At 40.0% G+C, this 20,472-nt stretch overlaps 2 protein-coding genes across 10 annotated transcripts in view; both read left to right on the top strand.

The window, feature by feature from the left end:
• Positions 1–273: 273 nt before the first annotated feature.
• On the top strand, positions 274–12,995 carry LOC109964961 (matrilin-3). 7 transcript variants are annotated; one of them, XM_020608610.1, is made up of 13 exons: positions 274–593; positions 1,327–1,491; positions 2,578–3,153; positions 5,237–5,356; positions 5,594–5,713; positions 6,645–6,764; positions 6,887–7,006; positions 7,713–7,832; positions 8,014–8,133; positions 8,249–8,368; positions 9,045–9,170; positions 11,545–11,646; positions 11,883–12,995. In XM_020608610.1, exons 1-13 carry the CDS (start codon positions 308–310, stop codon positions 11,933–11,935), a joined length of 2,148 nt encoding a protein of 715 aa, XP_020464266.1. In that variant the 5' UTR covers positions 274–307; the 3' UTR covers positions 11,936–12,995. The 7 variants fall into 7 exon arrangements, with proteins under 7 accessions (XP_020464266.1, XP_020464262.1, XP_020464264.1 ...); XM_020608606.1 differs by having other exon boundaries at positions 2,578–3,282; XM_020608608.1 differs by lacking the exon at positions 5,594–5,713 and having other exon boundaries at positions 2,578–3,282.
• A 129-nt stretch (positions 12,996–13,124) lies between these two features.
• Positions 13,125–20,472, top strand: part of wdr35 (WD repeat domain 35) — an 18,135-nt gene continuing 10,787 nt past the window's right edge. The window contains exons 1-12 of one of the 3 annotated variants that reach the window (XM_020608602.1): positions 13,125–13,510; positions 13,631–13,748; positions 15,332–15,403; positions 15,562–15,654; positions 15,734–15,862; positions 16,015–16,148; positions 17,574–17,739; positions 17,834–17,979; positions 18,264–18,389; positions 18,617–18,802; positions 19,043–19,078; positions 19,173–19,233. In XM_020608602.1, coding sequence (XP_020464258.1) covers positions 13,487–13,510; positions 13,631–13,748; positions 15,332–15,403; positions 15,562–15,654; positions 15,734–15,862; positions 16,015–16,148; positions 17,574–17,739; positions 17,834–17,979; positions 18,264–18,389; positions 18,617–18,802; positions 19,043–19,078; positions 19,173–19,233 — 1,291 coding nt within the window. In that variant the 5' untranslated portion in view covers positions 13,125–13,486. The remainder of the gene's footprint in view (positions 13,511–13,630; positions 13,749–15,331; positions 15,404–15,561; positions 15,655–15,733; positions 15,863–16,014; positions 16,149–17,573; positions 17,740–17,833; positions 17,980–18,263; positions 18,390–18,616; positions 18,803–19,042; positions 19,079–19,172; positions 19,234–20,472) is intronic. The other 2 variants (XM_020608605.1, XM_020608604.1) reach the window with 2 other exon arrangements.

The raw sequence follows: 20,472 nt of genomic DNA, 5'->3' as shown, positions 1-20,472 counted from the left end.
TATAAATATAGTTGTTCTCTAAAAAATGTATTTTTTGTTGATATTGTTGGGTGTCTGGAACGGATTAATTGGATTTACATTATTTCTTATGGGAAATGTTGCTTCAGTTTTCGTACGATTCGGTTTTCGTCGGACTTTTTCGAAGGCAGTGCCAGCCTTCATTACCTCCAGCTCTCTCTGGGTTGGGTCTCTCAGTCCTCACGCCTTGTGGGCTGTGGACCAGATCACATAAATAGGCTGAATGCTGTTCTGGTGGTGCAGACCAAGAGGGCACCCAGAGAAGCAGGGCAAACTGCATGCAGGCAACATGACTTCATCATTGTGGCGACTGGTCTGTGTCATTCCCATTCTGGTGACAGGAATACAGGGAACTTCCCAGCTTCCATCACAGAAACGTCAAATTGTCTCAGTTAGTCCTTCAATCCCACAAGTGTCCCTGCAAGTCACTCCAAGGTTCTATCAGCGCTTTGAAGACATCACATCTATGGAACACACCTCTGAAGAAGTGCCAAGTGCTGAAATGATCCAAGAGCTCCAGCTGGATGATTACACCTTCCACGGCTTCCAGCAGCAGGAGGAGAATGCCCGGACAGGTAACAAACATAGTGCAGGTGCTTCATGTTATGTATTCAAGTAGGCTGTGTTTGTTTTCAGAGTAGTTAGCCTACTATCTTGCAGCTGTTTAAAGTATTAACAGTGTCAACCAATGAATCATCTACACATCTGGATTTTAAAAAAAATATGCTGCAAGATTCCTAACTTGTTTCTCAAGCTGCAGGAATATTTCCTGTCTAGTTCAATTCTTCTTGGTGACTTTGTACCAGACAGAAAATACGAAGATGTTAACCTGTATGGAGATATAATACAATGTTGCACCAATATACACCAATGATAATAAAAAGTTTTGATTATTTAAATCATCTAAATTCTTTAGGGGACATATAGTGTTGTTTAATGACCACCTGGACTATTCAAAGCTCATTTGTTATTCATTTGTAGGTAAGATGGTTGTTAACTTTGTGACTTGAATGTAATGTAAATATACATTGTTAATTATATGCAGTATATTTTAAATTAGACAATATGATTACATCAGTAAATGTGCAGATCACTAAAATATCAAGTATATATGGTGTATATGTCTTCGGCAACAGCCTTAAACTTTGTAGTGCAGACAGTTCCATGTGACATTCACATGGAAATGATTATTTAAACTAATAAACATTAATGTATGCCTGTCATGTTGCACCTCATTTTACTTGCCTTAAACCAAAGTATCTGCTGCTCTGTTTTCTCCTCTGTTTTTTTCCTTTTCCCTTGCCAAAGCTGGAGGCACTAATTCCAGGTTTTATCACTATCAGCCCTCCCATCACCAGCTGCATCAGAAAAGGCGGACGGTCCCACAGCTGCAGCACGGTGCTGCACCATTTGCATCTCGGCAGCGTGCTAAAGATTCAAGTGGCTCTCCTGCATCGATCAGAACTGCTGCAGGTAGCCATAAGTAACACATCCTTATTGAACTGCCAAGGGACAGATGTGGAGTTGTGGATTGTCTTTCCAGGCACACATATAAGTTTCACAGATCACTGAAATCAAAAGCCACCATAGCCCCCTAACATGCTGTATTTTTCCATATTATTTGATCAGTCTCAGTGACCTTTAATTACTACTTACAGTAATACTGAGCCATGCCATTTAGAAAAGATTAGTGTTGTGTTATAAAAGCAAGCTTAAAGGTACATTGCCTACTTTTCTCATAGTGCCCTCCAGTGCCAGAATGTGATCAGCACTGAGTCGGAAGGAAATCGTGGCATTCTGGGGTGCTGTTAGGAACATTTGTCATGACATTTTCAGGGATTTAATCTTGTAACTCTAGTTTTTGAGGAACCAGTCACATCACAAGGCCTGATTATCATTCATTTGTCTTTAATATCTACTAGCAGGTGTTTTTTTTACCCCATTTTTATTAGTGAGGCTACGCTAAATGGCAGGATCGCCTCTCTGTATAATGTAGTACAACAGCACAAACTGATCATGCAGTTGAATCAACACCTCTCTTAAACAAATAAACTGACAAATGAGAAAAGGTCAGCAACTTTCTATTGTTCCATTCATATGTGATACAAGTGACAGGGGGGAGGTGTGCCTTTTTTTGTACTGATAATAGTAAGTATTCTATGCTGTCTCAGTATTTATGTTTAATTCACTGTGATAGAAGGTGGAAATCACAGTGTTTTGGAAATGTCTTTGTTACATGTGTACAGAAAATGACTGCATCACTGGGCTGTGTTGTATTCCCTTTGAACAGTCTACAGCAGCATCAGAAACACACATTAGCTATGCTAAGCAGCTATAATTCTCGTGGGCTCCATGTGGTATCTCTGTAGCCACCATTGCCCTGACTATGCATGTAACCACTGAAAGAGCAAATTAACAGTGTAAATGCAGAAAGCATACACTATAGGAAAAGATCAGGAGAATTCCTTTTGCACTATTAAGAGCTGTAGCAGTAACTTCAGTTCAAAACATTGAAAAATACACTTTAAAATCTATTTATTTCCTTTTATTTTTTTGCAGTGACAAGATCCAACTGCAAAAATCGCCCTATAGACCTGGTCTTCATCATAGATAGCTCCCGCAGTGTACGTCCTTCTGAGTTTGAGAAGGCCAAGGAGTTCCTGCAAGACATGGTGGACAGCTTGGAGATAGGGGCTGACGCCACACGAGTAGGCCTCGTCAATTATGCCAGCACAGTAAAGATTGAGTTTCTACTCAAAACATATTTTGACAAGTCTGCCCTGAAGCAGGCACTGGCCCGTGTCGAGCCCCTTGCCTCAGGCACCATGACAGGCCTGGCTGTTAAGAGTGCCATGGAGAAAGCATTCACTGTGGAGGCAGGGGCCCGAGCGAGCACTATGAACATTGCCAAAGTGGCCATCATAGTGACGGACGGGAGGCCCCAGGACCAGGTGGAGAGTGTATCAGCAGCAGCTCGTGCATCTGGGATTGAGATCTATGCAGTGGGAGTAGACAGAGCTGATATGATGTCCCTCCGCCTTATGGCCAGCCAGCCACATGAGGACCATGTCTTCTACGTGGAGACCTATGGTGTCATAGAGAAGCTCATTTCCAAATTTAGGGAAACCTTGTGTGGTAAGGGTGACGATAACAGGAGTGCGGATATTCCAGTAAATGGTGGAGTTGATAATTATGGACTAGACCTAGATGGCAGGAAAGACGTTAATGGAATGAATAGCGAAAATGACGATAAAGGAAACAACGGTATGTCAGACCGTCATCTTTTTAAATTTACCTGTGATTACATGGGCAGCACCATAGAGGGAATCTCCATTCTAAAGTAAATTGTCCTCTTCTTTGGTCTTAAGAAAAAGGGTAAGGTAACAAGTGATTTACAGCCACTTGCTATGTTGGGATTGGTGTTTACTAAATGTTGCCATGTAAATGGTGAAAATGTAGTGTAGTATTAATGCACTCAGCATTAAACCTATACAAGTAAGTTAACCACTAACCAACCTAAAGAAGAAGAGAAACCTCTGATCACTGAGTGAAATTCTCACACAGGAATACTTTAAAATGGTTGAAACCTAATATGATGCTGCCTTTACTTTTCACAGGGAGCTCGATGCTCTTTGCACTCTGCACTGCATTTTGTGCCACGTGCCGTGCGCCCTGCTCAGTTACCTGAAAGTGTACTTACAGTAGCTGCCCATATCCATCATTTGGGCTTCTGCTACCATTAACGGCCACTTAACCCTGCAAGGCAAAGACAAAATGAGCTTGTACTAAATTTGAATAAAATATATTTGAATGGAAAATGTTAGGTTTTTAAAAAATTTTAAGATAATGTTAATTTTTATAATTGCTCAACTTAGGCTCTGAATGCAGCTATCAGTTATTTTTTAAATATACTAGTTAAAAGAAAAAGCAATGGAAAACAGTGATTTTCTAGCAGCACAAAAACAGTAAATGGGGAAACAACTAATCGCGCTCTGTCTGAAGCGAACACATTCTGCCTACCAGCATATTTAAAGTTTAGTATTTAGCCCATTATATCTATGTTATTATCTGAATCTAATCTGTACAACAAACAGATTTGTTGTTTTACAGCGGTCATGTATTTCTTGGCTTGGTGCAGTGACTTCCTGCTGTCTACAAAATTGCATGCAACCTCATGATGACAACAATTCTATTTTAAAAAAGCACTGCATTTCATGGAATTAATAACTTTTAGATGTTTCCAAATTTGGAAAAGGTGACTGATGGCATAAAGCATTAAAATATTTTCTGCTTTTGCACATTTATTGTAGTTATTCCGTATAGTATTCATAAAAACAATTAAGTATGACGGGTTCAAAGTACAGTATCATTCCTAAATCACTTTGCACAGAGTCCCTAAAAAGTCACTGAACTACTTTTGCATTCCCTCCTAATCCTAATTTTGTGTTACCTTGCATTATGTAACTGTTATGTTTATAATAGCCTAGCAATAACTATAATCACGGTCACAGCTCCAGCCACGGCTTCAGCCATTGCTCCACCCACTACCAAGCATGCATCTGTAGCTTGGCCTTTTTCTATAGATAAGGAAGATACAAAATGTATTAAGAGGGAAGGGAAAATTTTCCTCAAACAAAAATGGACTTTAAAATGTCAATATTTACTGCCAATGTTATACATGTTAGTCATGCAACATTCTCCTTTTTGCACATTATATTAAAAGTCATGACTAGGTTCAAGTCACTCAGATGAAAAAGCTTGCTGTTGAATTACAGCTTGAACCTGAAGAGTGTGTTCAACCTGTGTTTCAGTAAGAGCGACTTTACCACTGAGGACATGAGGTTGTTATGAAAGGCAGTTGCCTTCAGTAGATTTTGCATTCGCATGGTCTCTACTGCATGGAACTTTCTGCTTGAACGTGAAGTAGGTAGTTTTTCAGGAGACCTAAATTCAAAAGCCAATGTAACAGTTAACATTTCAAAGTGACAAATGATTATATCGCTGCCTTCACAAAAAATCAAGACTTGAACCAGCAAAATCACAATAGCATCAGTGAAGTTGAAGCACAAAGGTCAAGCCAACTAATCAGCATGTGGCTGCTGTGTAGAATAAAACTTGAACAATTAACACATACTTACAACTTACTAATATTCCTATGACACAAAATTATCACTTAACTCGACTTAAGCCAATCAGACATTACAGTGTTTCTTTTCAGGTTTGGATGCATGTGCTCAGGGACACAGTTGCCAGCACATCTGTGTCAACACTGGCTACTCATACAGCTGCAAGTGTCACTCAGGCTACGTCTTGAATCCAGACAAGAAAACATGCTCACGTAAGGATCTTTATTCAATTTATTTATTTATTTATTTTGGCCAGTGGATCAGCATCCAAAATCCCAGTTTGTTTGGTTGGAAAAGCAGAACATGGCTACAAGTTGCATTTTGACAACATTTTTCCTAAGTGTTGATTTGTCTAACTCATAAAACAGTAAAGGGTGCACAAAGTCTGTTTTGACTGTTTTCCCCAGACTCAAGACTACATTGGTAAATACAGGCATGTTTCTTTTCAGCGTCAAATGCGTGTGCCTGGGGCCATGATTGCCAGCACATATGTGTCAACAGTGGTGACTCATACACCTGCAAATGTCGAGTGGGATTTGTGTTGAATACAGACCAGAAAACATGCTCACGTAAGAACGCAAATGTCTCTAGATTTGCTGTTTGATTTTTGGCCTGTTCCACATGTATGTTTATCATATGACTGAGTATTTCAAAAGTAACAACTGCCAATCAGAAACTCCACAATAAAAGCTTCATGTCATTCCGATATGGGAGTTTAGCGTTTCAGGCTTAGATACACATTCCCAGGGAGAGGACTGCCAACATTCTAGCAGACCTGGCACAGATTTAACACAAATTGTGTTTAGTAAGATGCTATTATTATGTACTAAAACAAAGTTTACGCAAATAACCTGACTTGGGAACTGGTGAGATGATTTTTTTATCACAACAATCAAGTTGGGGTTTTCACAGTCTTTAGGTTGGAGCCCCTATAGAAAGTGGCCCTTCAGGCACTTCCATACTGACTTTAGCTTCAGTTGTGGTGGTTGGATCTGGGTTATTCTGAACAGCAGAAAGTGAATGTTCAGTTCAGCTTGAATCTTTATTAGGGTCAGGCACAGGTCGGCTCTTGTGACTGTTTTTATGGAGTAGGCAGTAGTGTACTACGACTGGTTAATGAGGTCAGCTGCAGTCAGTTACATGTTGACGTGTCTCTCTACAGATTTGGATACTTGTACTTGTATCAGCATATTTGTGTCAAATATGATGATTCTTAAGCCTATATGTGTCACGAGGGATATGTGTTGAATGCTGACCAGAAAACATGCTCACGTAAGCACCTTTATTGTTTCAGTAGGTTTGGAGTGCATGTTTTTGTCAAGTGTCTACATCAGCATTTAATATACATATAGCCTATTGTGTGATTAACCACAGTTAATGTTCTTGATTGAAAGCAGAAAAAAGAATATAGCATGTGTGAATGGAAGTTACATTTTTAATTCATTTTTACTACTCATGCACTTCACCCAGGAAGTTATCTGTGGGAGTGTCTTTTTTCAGGTGTGGATGCATGTGACCAAGGACATGACTGCCAGCATATCTGTGTCAAAAATGGCGATTCTTACCTTTGCATGTGTCATGTGGGATATGTGTTGAATCCAGACCAGAAAACATGTTCACGTAAGAATCTGAATTTCACCTCTTCAATATATGTTGTATCTGATAGACATGTCCTGACCCAAAGTGTCTTGTCTAGTTTAATTAGACTGAATTAGTTACCATATGAGAGTTTTCCTTTTCAGGTTCAGATTCATGTGCCCAGGGACATGACTGCCAGCATGTTTGTGTCAGCACTGATGACTCATACATCTGCAAATGTCGAGAAGGATATGTGTTGAATGCAGACCAGAAAACATGCTCACGTAAGAACTTGGACTTATACATCTCTGTGGTCTTGAGTAAATGCAGAAAAAGGAATACCTTTAATGGCCTTTATACATTGTTAATTAATTTTGGCCACTCAAAAAATGGCAATTCTTACCTTTGCATGTGTCATGAGGGATATGTGTTGAATGCAGACCAGAAAACATGTTCACGTAAGAATCTGAATTTTACTTATATACTGTAATTGATATGCATATCCTGGTGCAAAGTGTCAGGCGTCCAGCCCATTTCCAGTAATTGAGGTACTTGAGCAAAAGCTACAAAAGCTAATTTGTACAGGATTTTTGTGATATATGTGTTTTACAGAAAGAACTAGTAAGGTATTTTAATATAAGGTTAATGGTGAATTTGTTTATTTGTAAATTTATTGATGTATTTTTATTATGATCAGTAAGGACTGACATGGGTGATGCATACACTGGTATAGGAAGTACATTACCAGTCATAAAACTATAGCTGGAATGGAAATTGGTGGCCCATTACAAGCTCCAAAAGTGTTGCTTGGATACCTGGCTGATGAACATGACTGCCAGGGATCCAAGTTAGCCTGAGCAAGCTGGACTCTTGGGAGGCAGATAGCATCAATTGTAAAAAGGCTAATAGCCAGACAGGCTCCAACATTCCAATCCCTGATTGAATGATGTCATCAGATGTCATATCACATGTGGACATGTCTCTTTTCAGGTTCTGGTCCATGTGCCCATGGACACGATTGTCAGCACATGTGTATAAACAATGATGACTCATACATCTGCAAGTGTCGAGTGGGATTTGTGTTGAATACAGACCAGAAAACATGCTCACGTAAGAACTTGGACTTATACATCTCTGTGGTCTTGAGTAAATGCAGAAAAAGGAATACCTTTAATGGCCTTTATACATTGTTAATTAATTTTGGCCATTCTTCAGCTACATTTGGTATGTCATCAGTGATGGTGTGACTGAGTGAGCTGTGGATGTCAGCTTAGGAAGTGTCTCTTTTCAGCCTCAGATGCATGTCTCCAGGAGCATGGCTGCCAGCAAATCTGTGTCAAGAGTGGCAATTCTTACCTTTGCATGTGTCATGAGGGATATGTGTTGAATGCAGACCAGAAAACATGTTCACGTAAGAATACATTACTGTAAATGCTTGACTGTAATGCCCCATCATACTGTGGGTTCTGTTACTGATCAAGGGCTCTTACATGGATGTAGTCAGATGTGGGAGTGTTTCTCTTCAGGTTCAGATTCATGTGCCCAGGGACATGACTGCCAGCATGTTTGTGTCAGCACTGATGACTCATACATCTGCAAATGTCGAGAAGGATATGTGTTGAATGCAGACCAGAAAACATGCTCACGTAAGAACCTAAACCTTTCTAATGGATTTTTCCCAGGATCTCACTGTTAGTTTCTGGACTGATAAACAAAAAGACATTGGCTGAACCAGTTGATTGAATTGGTTTGGGAAGTTTAGCTCAGTCCTTCAGTTCAACTAAACAACCTCAGTGTGCTGTTTTGAAAGAAATGGAGAAATGGACCAACAGCTCCTTAACTGATGGACTAAGTCAGTCAGATATGGAAGTGTTCAGAAGCATGTGTCCATGGATATGATTGCCAGCATATTTGTGTCAACAGTGATGACTCGTATATCTTCAAGTGTCTGGTGGGATATGTGTTGAATGCACAATATGCTCACGTAAGCACCTGTATTATACAAAGCACCACTTTGGAAGTGTCTCAACAGAACTGGTTCATCACAAATTTAAAGCCTCTACCTGGCCAGTAGGGGGTGGTGAAACAGTTTGCCTTGTGTACATGTATCTATTATTTTTAAATAAATGTAAATGTTTCCATAATGCTGCTCAAATCAGTTTAGAACAAAACTTTGGCCAGTGTTATTAAGATATGGGAGACTGGGCATGTTGAAATGTATGGATCACACCACTGTGAGATCCACTTCTAACTCCAAAAATCCCAGTGATTATTTTTGATGTCATAAGACTAAGTTGCTAAGGTGTCAACTTTTCTTTTCAGGTTCAGCTTTGAATGCATGTGCCCAGGGACATGACTGCCAGCACACATGCATCAACAATGGTGATTCTTACAACTGCGAGTGTCGAATGGGATACGTGTTGAATAGAGACCTGAAAACATGTTCACGTAAGAATCTGTTTTTTTTTTTTCAACATTTGGTGACTATGTACTGACCTACATTGTTCTGTTTTATAAGTTGCTTAGTCCAGGATTCATCAAACTGTTAGCTTCAAATCAGTGTCATGTAATGCAGCAAATATTGTGCTCAGTCTGACTGAGCACATGTGCCAAAGTGGCACTGAGATGTGAGATTCAGTACATTGACGTGGTTTCCATGAGTCCTCCAATCACCTATAATCAACTGAGGCTTCAACAGCTGGCCAGAGGCTGAAATTATTATTTTTCTACACCAAGTACAGTAGTACTGAAATGTGTATTTATGTGGTCAGAAAACTAGGATGAGTCTAACCTTTTGTATGAAACCTCATTTGGTTGCATACAGAGCCACTGTGACTTTGACACTTTTCTGTTGCAATTTATAACACAAATCTAGACCTAGAGGTGAAGAATATCAGTTAATCTCATCACTCTTATACTGATGCCATGGCAGCAGGAAACTCCATCCTTATTGTTACTTTTGCCTGGGCACCAACCCATCGTACAGTAGTTGGAGTGGGTTCCCCAAAGGGGTCTAATGTCATTGGAAAGGCACACGATTGCCTTAGGATGAAGGATTGTAACCCTTATTATGTGGCCAAGGACCACAGATATGTAGCCCTGTTAATCTATACTCATATTACTCTGATTTAGCAAATAGTTAGCCTCCACATTTTCAAGTATTGCTTTGAGGGTTATCGTTTTGTTATACAGTCGTGGGTTAGGTGTTCATCAGAGTGATGGCCCGGGGGAAGAAACTGTCTTTGTGTCTGGTTGTTTTGGCGTACAGTGACCTGTGGCGGCGTCCAAAGGGGAGGAGTTCAAACAGTTTGTGTCCAGGGTGTGAGGAGGCTGCAGAAATCTTCTCTGCCCTCCTTTTGACCCGTGAGGTGTACAGATCCTCCATGGTGGGCAGGCTGGACTGTTTGCTGGAGTCTGTTCCTGTTTTCTTTGGTTGCTGAGCCAAACCAGACAGTGAGGGATGAGCACAGAACAGAATCAGTGATTCCTCTGTAGAACTGTATCAGCAGCTCCTGGGGCAGATAGAACTTCCTAAGCTAGCGCAGGAGGTACATCCTCTGCTGTGCCCTCTTGGTGATGATGCTGATGTTGGACATTCACTTCAGGTCCCTGGAGACTGTTGAGCCCAGGAACTTGAAGGATTCTACTGCTGATTCAATGCTGCTGAGTATGGCGAAGGGGTTCTTCCTGAAGTCCACTGTCATCTCCACTGTTTTGAGCATGTTCAGCTCCGGGTTGTTGTGACCACACCACAGGACCAGCTGTGTACAACCTCTTGTCTGCAGGCTGACTCGTCACCATCTCAGATGAGACTGAAGACTGTTGTATTGTCTGTGAACTTCAGGAGTTTAACCGAGGGGTCCTCTGAGGTGCAATCATTGGTGTAGAGGGAAAACAGCAGCAGGGATAGCACACATCCCTATGCTGATTGTCCAGGTGCTGGATATGGTTTTCCCCCAGCCTTACCCCAACAACTTCCTTGTTGTTTGTGTTCACACATACATTTTAGTGCACATGGTCAGTCCTGTAAGGCTGACTTGGGTTACAATGTGTAAATTTAATTTTCATACTTTTTATGTCTTTCTGTTTGCATTCCTCAGCTGTGGAGAAGTCTATAAGTGTCCAACAACAAGCATTACAAGACTTCTGCTGGTCCAACCATTTACAGCACAGCTTATAGATCATAAATGTGTGCTGTGCTGGTGTAAGGAATGAGAGATTACTAAGGCATTGGAAGTTATGGTGTGAGCTCGCTGAAAACTGCTGAAAGTAAAGGATTGAAAAGTGGTTGTAATTGATTTACCTGTTTCTTTTTCAGTGCTTTTGTATTATACATGTATGTGAGTATATTGTTTAAATGATTAACATGTGGCTTTAAATCCCATTTAAAGCTAATCGCACCTGACTTTTGTGAATGAATATTCTTGGTTTGTGATTCACTAGTTGAAGTGATTAAATCATTTTCAAAATATTTTCTAAATTCATTCACTGATGAAAAACCATGATTGAACCTAACCTCTTACTAAATTGTTCAATCAATATCCCCTATGCCTCCACTTAAAACAACACCTCGTAACATCAATTTTTGTTAGTTTCAAGCACATTAGGAAAAAAGGCTCATATAAAACATCATCAACTCTTTGAGGGTTTCAAAAAAATGTTGGCTGCTGCCATTGATACATAAAGAGAAACAGCCCATGAGTTGTGTTACTTTTTTCCTGCTGTGTAGCCAAAAGACGTTTTGCAAAGAGGCTACTCTAAACATTGTGAAACACCACTATCATGCTTTGACTTTATCAATATTTGTTTCTCATTTTTTCAGAGGAAGTGAGGAGTGAACTAAACCTTGATGCCTGCATGTGTGAAGCTCAGATTGTGTTCCAGAATAAAGTGAAGTCATCCATTCAAGAACTGAGCAGAAAACATATCCTTTTGATTCCAACAGTGAAGGATCCACGTAATGAATTTCATATGAAGAATATCTGCTTTACATTTTGTGTTCAAACGTCAGACAACTGCAGTAGCTTGGGCGGCTGCAATAATCTGTTTGGCTTGTTTGAACTTTTAATTACAATAAGTTATAGCTGCATAATTTTATCATTGCCCAGTGCCCTTGGTGAAGTGGTAATCATTTCAGATTTTCCTTGACTGTCTGTCCACTTGATGAGCTTTCAGACAAAGTGAACCTGATTGAGGGCCAGCAGGAGTATTAAGAACAGTCAGGACTAGCATCCACTTTTCTTGACCAGCAGCAGTCATCTGTAACCCTCAAAAGCCCTTCATGTTTCAGTTCAGATATCTAAGATTTCATAGATGCATGTATGCTATTGATTACATATTCAGTATAATGATAGTATTATGATTTTATATTATAACTGCCTTTTGCATTCACAACACTCTCTGTTATAAATGTTTACCTGTACCTCTATATTTATAAGAAAAGCTATTTCCTCCTAAACTTGTAAGTCATTTATTTGAGACTCAAATCATGTATGATTATTAGGGAAGGTAAAGAATAGACATGTAAACATTAAATTATAAAAACAATTTACATGTTAAAAGTTTAATCTGTGTTTTATAATGAATGTTTTAATTAATCTTTGGTGGAGAACATGTACCACATCCTTTTTGTGTATGCGCTGCTCCAAGAGCACTTCTTGGCAGGCGATTTTGTGTGGGGTTCTCCATACGATAGAAAGACTTGATCCATAGTTATAACACCACAACTAATCTCTTATGCAACAAGATGATTGTTTTTTTAAATCTCTCTGATTACATAATTATTATGCAGTGAAAAGACTTAAATTAAACCTGATTCAACTGGCCCCTAGCAGTGTTAAGTCACAGAACAACATTGTGAACTGAAATATTTCACAGTATTTACTGTTAATTGTTGTTCTGTTGTAACACATGGTACAGTTTAGTGAGTTTTTGGGTGATTGAACCGCTATAAAACGCACTTGGAAAGTCAAGGACCAATTATTCTGGCCATTAAATACTAACTTCAGCACACTTAGTTTTGAAACTGGCAGATTCTGAGGTCAGATCCATATCGTATTTCACTGTACAGCAAGTTTTCTTCATACACTACACTTGTGTACTGTATTTTCTACTTTGTCAAATCAAACATGTGAAAACCGTAATAGGACTGAGTCTACTTGTGGTGCTGCAGCCTTCTTGTAAACTAACAAGCTATGCCAATGACATACTTTGGTGCTTGTGTAATTCAATGAAGTAACTTGGGAGTAAAATTACATAAATAAATATTCTAAAACTTTGGATCAAATACCCTCTTGTATTGTGTGTCTTTCTATATTTTGTCACAAAATATGGAACTTTAGCATCCCTTTTGAGGCTATGTATTCGCTGAAACACTGCAAAAACTACAACTACCAGAAGACCCCAATCCTAGCGCTTCCGGTTTAGTGTTACCATGGGAGCTGGAGCTTTGTGGAGTCTGTTAACAGGAACAGTGGAATGTCGAGTTTTGGTTGTTTTTGTCTCATTGCATTTGTTAACGCTATTCACCATAACTGCATCAATTTGTGTGGCTGCATTTAACGTTAAAGTTCGGCACTAGTTAGGCATTTAACTAGCAAAGCTAACGGTATAATGGCGCTCGGTTGTGAAAGTTAGCTCAGTATAGCTTGTGTAATTTGACGTTCATTTGGTGTCTTGTTATATTAACCAGTATAGCTGACGTTACGTTGTAAGCTGTTCATTTCGGACTGAGCATAGAATTCGGTGAAACTATCACCACCGCCATGTTTATATACCTCAGCAAGAAGGTGAGTGCCTAGGACACGCTCCTGTGCTCAGCCACCTTCCTTGTCACTTTATTGATAGGTGGCGTCGCCAGTTAAAACAGCCTTGTTAACAGTGTGACTCCTATCTTCTTTATTTTGTAGATTGCTGTTCCAAACAGTATTCATCTAAAATGTGTCTCCTGGAACAAAGATCAAGGCTTTATTGCTTGTGGAGGTGACAACGGTCTCCTGAGAGTACTCAAGCTTGAAACTCAGGCAGGTAAGTTCAGGGTACAAAACTAATAACCTGCTTTGGGTCATTGCTGTTGTCGTTTTGAAGTCTGCTTTGGGTCATTGCTGTTGTCTTGGCTAGAGTGTAATACAGACTAAATTCAGACAAATCATCCCAACTTAAATAATCATTTAATATTACAATTATTCTGAACAGAGTAGTAGTTAACTAAGCCATCTGGTAGTTAGGGAACAGAGAACAGAATCACTCCTCCTGCAATGGAATAGATAAAGTATTAAATAAGAAGATTGTCAGAAGCGCCAGTCAGTCTTGGGCACAAGGTCCGGTCAGAGGTCCAGTCAGTCCAGGGGAGGGGTTCAAACAATTTGTGATAATCATAGATAATGATAAACACATTGTTCACAACTATTAAAACATGGAATGTTCAATGCAGTACACATATATGCGTTGTTTGACATTTGAAATCCTTAACACTGAATAACTGTGATATATTCTGAACATAAAAGGACCCAGATAAAATCACTAAAGTACTGTTGCAGCGTCCACATGTTGTTACCTGTAGCGCTGAGAAATCTTTTAACACTAAGTTGTTAAAGTTCCTTTTTAGTTTAAAAGATTGAAGACCTAATAACATAATAGTAACACTTACAGTTACGGTCAGAAATATTCAACCCCCTCACCTCAAAAGACATTATAGTGATGTTGATGAAAGATAATGACAAAAAATACCTCATTAAATAACTAAATATATATATTGATACATATTTGAGTTATTTTGACAACAGAAGTTGACTTAACTTTGTAGTTCAAACGAAAAATGTAACTCTTGTAACACATGAGCATGTGCAGTATTATTCAACCCCCAGTTTCAGCACTTTGTGGAGCATCCTTTAGCTTTTATAACTTGTAACAAACATTTTCTTACACCTTTCAATCGGAATCTTTGCCCATTCTTCATGTGCAAAAACCTCTAGCTCAGTGATGTTTGATGGCTGCAACTGCCTTCTTCAAATCCCACCAAAGATTTTCAATTGGATTAAACTCCAGGATGTTCCCGGATCTTTTTCTCAACCAAGCTTTGGTTGACTTGGAGGTGTGCTTGGGATCATTGTCTTGCTGGAAAATCCAATGATCACCAAGGTTTAATTTGTCAACAGAAGGCATCATGTTTTTCTTTAAAATGGCCTGGTGTTTCTGGGAATCCATGATGCCAGGTACACGATCAAGATTGCCAGTTCCTGCTGCAGAAAAACAGCCGCACATCATCAATGACTCACCTCCATGCTTGACTGTGGGGATGGTATTCTTCTGGTCATAAGCTTGGCCTTTTACACGCCAGACATACCGCTGGTCCATATGTCCAAAACGTTTCACTTTGGTTTCATCAGTCCATAGAACTGTCTCCCAGAAGAGTGCTTTGAAGTGCGAATGGGTGAATGCCCAAACAGCGTGAAAGAGCTTGGAGTATTCTGTAATGCATAGAAAAGCGCTATATCGCTAGACCATTTACCTATAAACTACAGTGAGTGTCAGACTTATATACTGTATAGTTTACTCTTGACAGTTACTTGCTATTAATTATTTGCTGTTCTCTTTCACTTTGTGAATAGATGATGCCAAACTTAAAGGTCTTGCTGCACCCAGTAATCTCTCAATGAACCAGACTCTGGAGGGTCACAGTGGTAAGTTAGATTTAGTCATTGTCAAACCTGGAGTTACTATAGTATGTTACAAACAACTCATGTCTACAAAAGGGAAGTTGTGTCAGTTTGAAAAATGCAAAGATCTCAATCGAGCTGTAGAAAAATTGTCTTACACGCCACAATTATTGTACTTGCAGGTGCAGTACAAGTGGTCACGTGGAATGAACAGTATGAGAAGTTGACAACCAGTGACCAGAATGGACTCATCATTGTTTGGATGCTCTACAAAGGTGCAAATTAAACTGCAAACACAATCTGTCTTGTCATAAATTAGCCTTATAAACTTTTTTGTTTTTGTTCCTTCCTAAGGTGTGTGGTACGAGGAGATGATAAACAACAGGAACAAGTCAGTGGTGAGGAGCATGAGCTGGAATGCTGATGGGCAGAAGATCTGCATTGTGTATGAGGATGGAGCAGTCATTGTTGGATCTGTAGATGGTAATAACAGAGGCAGAGTGTGATAAAATCTACTGTAACAAAATACTTTCCCAGCAGATTTATCCTAAAATCAATAATGGCTCTTTTGACAAGATTTGCTTTGTTTACATAATGGGCTAATAAACAGCTAACACACAGCCTTGTTTTGGTAGGTAATCGGATTTGGGGAAAGGAGCTAAAGGGAAATCAGCTTGCACATGTGGCATGGTCGCCAGACAGCAAGATCCTCCTCTTTGGCATGGCCAGTGGGGAAGTACAAATTTATGACAATCAAGGAAACTTCATAGTGAGTGCATAACCCTAAGTCAATAAGAAATTTCCCTTCATTTCATTACAGAGATGCATGGCACTGGGTGCTAATTTTACAAATAGAAATGCAGATGCAGTGCAGACTCGAGTCTACAGAGGAAGTGGCAACATTGTTGTCATAGATGCAGGCTTTTAGCATACATGGAAACAGAGCAGGTTTCTATCAGATAAGGCACCACTTCTCCCAGAAAATTGTTACAATCCCAAATTCTTTGGTGTTCTCATGTTTAGTTCTTTTACTTCACCTCCATCAACTTCCATATAAATTCAAGCTGATCTGCAGGCACACGGTACAACAGTGTCAGCTCACACTATCCTTAACTGTGTGTATGACATTATGAAACCTGAAGACGACCAATGAATTTGGGGTGCATAGAAAGTTGGGTCTCCGTCAGAGTTCATGAGTCTTACAGCAGGACAATGACCCAAAGCAGACTTCAAAAAGCACCAGAAATGGTTTCAGTCAATGAGCTGGAGAGTTCTGAAGTGGCCAGCAACGAATCCAGATCTAAATCCCATAAAGCAGCTGTGGAGACATCTCAGAACAGCAGCTGGGAGAAGGAAACCTTCAAATCTGAGAGACATGGAGCAGTTGGCAAAAGAAGAGGGGTCCAAAACTCCACTAGAGATTTCAGTTATTTTATCCAAAGGGTGTGTTACCAAATATTAAGCTGAGGGTGGCTATAATTCTGTCCAGTCCATTTTTGGAGCTCTGTGTGTAATGGGTCAGATTTGGCTATTTTCTGTTGCGCTGTGTGGTTAGTTTCATCTACACAAGAACAGCCAGATCTCTGGAGACATAGCCTTGAGACAGTCCAGGCTTTTCCACTATTGTGCTTCTCAAACCCTCAGAGGCCATAGTGATAGATGTAGCAATCCCAAGCGATAGCAACATCAGGAAGAGGGAACACAAGAAGCTTGAGAAATACCAAGGGCTGAAAGAAGAGCTAGAAAAGATGTGGAAGGTGAAGGCACAAGTGGTCCCTGTGGTAATAGGAACGTTGGGGGCTGTGACCCCCAAACTGGGAGGGTGGCTCCAACAGATACCAGGAACAATATCTGAGATCTCTGTCCAGAAGAGTGCAGTGCTAGGAACAGCTAAGATACTGCGCAGGACCCTCAAGCTCCCAGGCCTCTGGTAGAGGACCTGAGCTTGAAGGAAGGAATACAAGACCGCCCCAAAGTGGGGAAAGCCTCTGTGTAGGTGTAAAAAATGTTAGTTTAGTTTAGTGACTCATAGTATTGACACACTGCACCCACATGAAATGAATGAAAATAAATAATCTGATTGACCTAATGGATTTGCTGTCCTGTAAACAAATGCCTAAGCACATCAGATCTCATTGTATCCTGATCATTTATTAGCATATGTTGACTTTTTATAATTTCTGTTATGTTTCAGATGAAAATGACCATCAGCTGCCTCACCAATGCAACTGGCCCTGTTAGTATAGCAGGTATCCACTGGTATGCAGGAACTGGGGGTTATGTTGAGCCAGACTGTCCGTGTCTTGCTATCTGTTTTGACAATGGAAGATGCCAGATCATGCGCTATGAGAATGATGAAAGTAAGCAAAACAAAAGCATCTACCAAAAGTTCCAGTATATTCAGAGACATGTTCAGTAATGGTGCCATGCTATGCTGCTGCCTGTTTTTTGCAGACCCAGTGTGTATTGACACATTGATGAATGTGGTCAGTATCCAGTGGAATCACTGTGGCAGTGTGCTGGCAGTGGCCGGTTCCCTCAGAGCTTCAAATATGGAGAAAGAGATTAATGTGGTGCAGTTCTATACACCATTTGGAGAGGTGAGGGTGAAGAGTTTGTTCCCTTATGTAGGATTTTTGACATGAAGCTCAGGCAGATCAACTCTCATGTTGTGTACCTGTTAGTATCATATGCAATATAGACTTGATGTGCTATTAACACCTGTTAGTTGGTTTTTATTGATTTTAAAATGAAATACAGTACCTTGCAAGCTAGTTTCTTGGTTGTTACACTGTTTGATTGTTAAGCAATTGCAATTGTTAGTTAAATAAATAAATTGATTAATTGTTAGTAAAAGTGTTACATTTGCCCACTGTTAAAACAGCATCTGAGAACTCTCAAAGTTCCTGGGAACCAGATGACAGGAGTTGCTTGGGAGGGAGGAGGGCTACGTATTGGCCTGGCCGTGGACTACTACATCTATTTTGCCAACATAAGACCAGACTATAAAGTAAATGGCAACACCTGTGACACACACAGTCCAAAACACTCTTAATTAAAATACTTCTGAAAGTATAAGAAACTATTCTTTAATTTTTGTTACAGAAATTATTAATTTAGCATGAGGAAAAAAATGTTGGCAGCTTTAAGTTCCCAGGGTGTTTATAAGGGCAGAAAAGAGAAAAGTTAACAACAGAGGTTTTCCCAATCTTGCCACGCTTTCATCTTTCTTAACAGTGGGGCTACTGTTGCAGCACAGTGGTGTACGCCTACACAAAGCCAGAGAGGCAGGAGTACTGCGTGGTATTCTGGGACACCAAAAACAATGAGAAGCATGTGAAATATGTCAAGAGCTTAATGTCCATCACTACCTCAGGCGACTTCTGCATTCTGGCCAGCAAGGCAGATGACACTCAGCCTCAGGTACGAATACATTCTTACATATCAACAGTGAGAGGAAAGCAAAACAACAGCATCTGTAATCTATAAAATATTGGAGGTCATCTTGATGCACAATTTACTACACTGTATGACTAAAACAAAATTATTACTATACTGAATAAACTTGTAAGACATATTAGTAGAAACTGAACCATAATAAGAAAGATGACAAATTTTTTTTTTCCGGTCTTGCTCCCTGTTTTTTGATTCATTGCCTCACAGGAGGATTCTGAGTTAGAGTTGGGAAGCCATGCACGGGTAATGTACAAATACAAACCACTCCTAAAATGAGGACTATTTGTTTATCACAAATTGACCTGTAGGAAACTTTGTTCTACTTTGTGTTTTTCAGTATATTCTGATTCTGTGCAACTCCATTGGGACTCCGCTGGACTCAAAGTACATTGACACTGGTGAGCGAATACAGTGAAGAGGTTACAGCCATTAGTCAACACATCCTTCAAAGTAGACCATGCACTAAACAAGCTGTGTGCCCTGCAAGTTTGCATACAGAAGTGAACTTGGTAAAAAATGTTGTGGCACAAGAGTGGGTTGATAAAAGTCCTAATTTACCATAAAGCTGTCATACTGTATTCTTCAAGCCAATGTGAGAGATCACACCGTTTGTATAGATAGATGTGAAATGGTGGTTGGAGTTCTGCCTCCTGTCGCCCACACGTGCATCTTTCATGTGCCCTCAGAATTCTATAGCAAATAGACCATGAGAACTGGGCACCTTTATATCTCACAAATGTTCAGAATTACATTAGAGCTACAGACATGGCCAAATGTTTGCTGAGAGGCTCAGGCCAAGACAGTTCAAAGTCTCAGTGGTCTGAATGGGTTTCAGATATACAGTGCCTTGCGAAAGTATTCGGCCCCCTCGAACTTTGCGACCTTTTGCCACATTTCAGGCTTCAAACATAAAGATATAAAACTGTAAGTTGTTGTGAAGAATCAACAACAAGTGGGACACAATCATGAAGTGGAACGAAATTTATTGGATATTTCAAACTTTTTTAACAAATAAAAAACTGAAAAATTGGGCGTGCAAAATTATTCAGCCCCCTTAAGTTAATACTTTGTAGCGCCACCTTTTGCTGCGATTACAGCTGTAAGTCACTTGGGGTATGTCTCTATCAGTTTTGCACATCAAGAGACTGAAATTTTTGCCCATTCCGCCTTGCAAAACAGCTCGAGCTCAGTGAGGTTGGATAGAGAGCGTTTGTGAACAGCAGTTTTCAGTTCTTCCCACAGATTCTCGATTGGATTCAGGTCTGGACTTTGACTTGGCCATTCTAACACCTGGATATGTGTATTTGTGAACCATTCCATTGTAGATTTTGCTTTATGTTTTGGATCATTGTCTTGTGGGAAGACAAATCTCCGTCCCAGTCTCAGGTCTTTTGCAGACTCCATCAGGTTTCCTTCCAGAATGGTCCTGTATTTGGCTCCAGCCATCTTCCCATCAATTTTAACCATCTTCCCGGTCCCTGCTGAAGAAAAGCAGGCCCAAACCAGGATGCTGCCACCACCATGTTTGACAGTGGAGATGGTGTGTTCGGGGTGATGAGCTGTGTTGCTTTTACGCCAAACATAACATTTTGCATTGTTGCCAAAAAGTTCGATTTAGGTTTCATCTGACCAGAGCA

This window comes from Monopterus albus, unplaced genomic scaffold, assembly GCF_001952655.1.
Source record: "Monopterus albus unplaced genomic scaffold, M_albus_1.0 scaffold94.1, whole genome shotgun sequence".
In the NCBI taxonomy this organism is placed as follows: domain Eukaryota; kingdom Metazoa; phylum Chordata; class Actinopteri; order Synbranchiformes; family Synbranchidae; genus Monopterus; species Monopterus albus.
This window is presented reverse-complemented; position numbering and strand designations above follow the sequence as displayed.